At 57.7% G+C, this 596-nt stretch overlaps 1 protein-coding gene across 1 annotated transcript; it reads left to right on the top strand.

The window, feature by feature from the left end:
* Positions 1–43: 43 nt before the first annotated feature.
* Positions 44–226, top strand: H310_15110 (hypothetical protein; the record flags this gene model as incomplete). The annotated part of the gene is made up of 1 exon (XM_008883087.1): positions 44–226. A coding segment is annotated over one exon (183 nt), but the record flags the coding sequence as incomplete, so codon positions are not given.
* Positions 227–596: the final 370 nt, after the last annotated feature.

Genomic DNA, 596 nt, shown 5'->3' with positions numbered 1-596 from the left:
GTTGATCGATCCACAACGGCGTTTACTCGACATTGCGTCCAAGACGGCTGGGGGCAGCAAGAAGACTGCCTTGGCGCGTGTCGCGCTCGCCGCAACTGGCTGGTCTGATGTCCACAACAAGTGTTTTACCGACGTGAAGACCGCGCTCATGAACGTCGTGCCGTTGTCGCACCCGCGAGAAGACATGGAAGTCTGCGACTTTACCAACGCGAGTGATCAATTTTGAGGCGCTGTGGCGGCCCAAGTACCACCTGCCGATTTGCATCTGCCGCTTGAAGACCAACGGCATGAACCCCTGGCGTTCATCAGCGGGACGTTTGCTGGCGCCAGCGCACGATGGCCGATCGTCGAGAAAAGAGGCCTACGCTGTGGTCAAGTCGTGCAAACGACTCGACTATCTGGTCGTGAGACCCGGTGGGTTTCGTCTGTTTACCGACCACCACAGCTTGGTGTACACGTTCAACCCGCAGGCTCCAACGGGAACCTAGCCAAGTATCCTGTCAAGCTTCAGCGATGGGCGCTGGTCATGTCGACATTTCCCTACACGATCGAGTGTCTGCCAGGCGATGTCAACGTCTGGTGCGACCTGTTGAGTC

The sequence above is a fragment of the Aphanomyces invadans genome, assembly GCF_000520115.1.
Source record: "Aphanomyces invadans strain NJM9701 unplaced genomic scaffold supercont1.176, whole genome shotgun sequence".
Taxonomy (NCBI): Eukaryota; Oomycota; class Saprolegniomycetes; order Saprolegniales; family Verrucalvaceae; genus Aphanomyces; species Aphanomyces invadans.
Note: the sequence above shows the minus strand (reverse complement) of the source record. Positions and strands in the feature narration are given on the sequence as shown.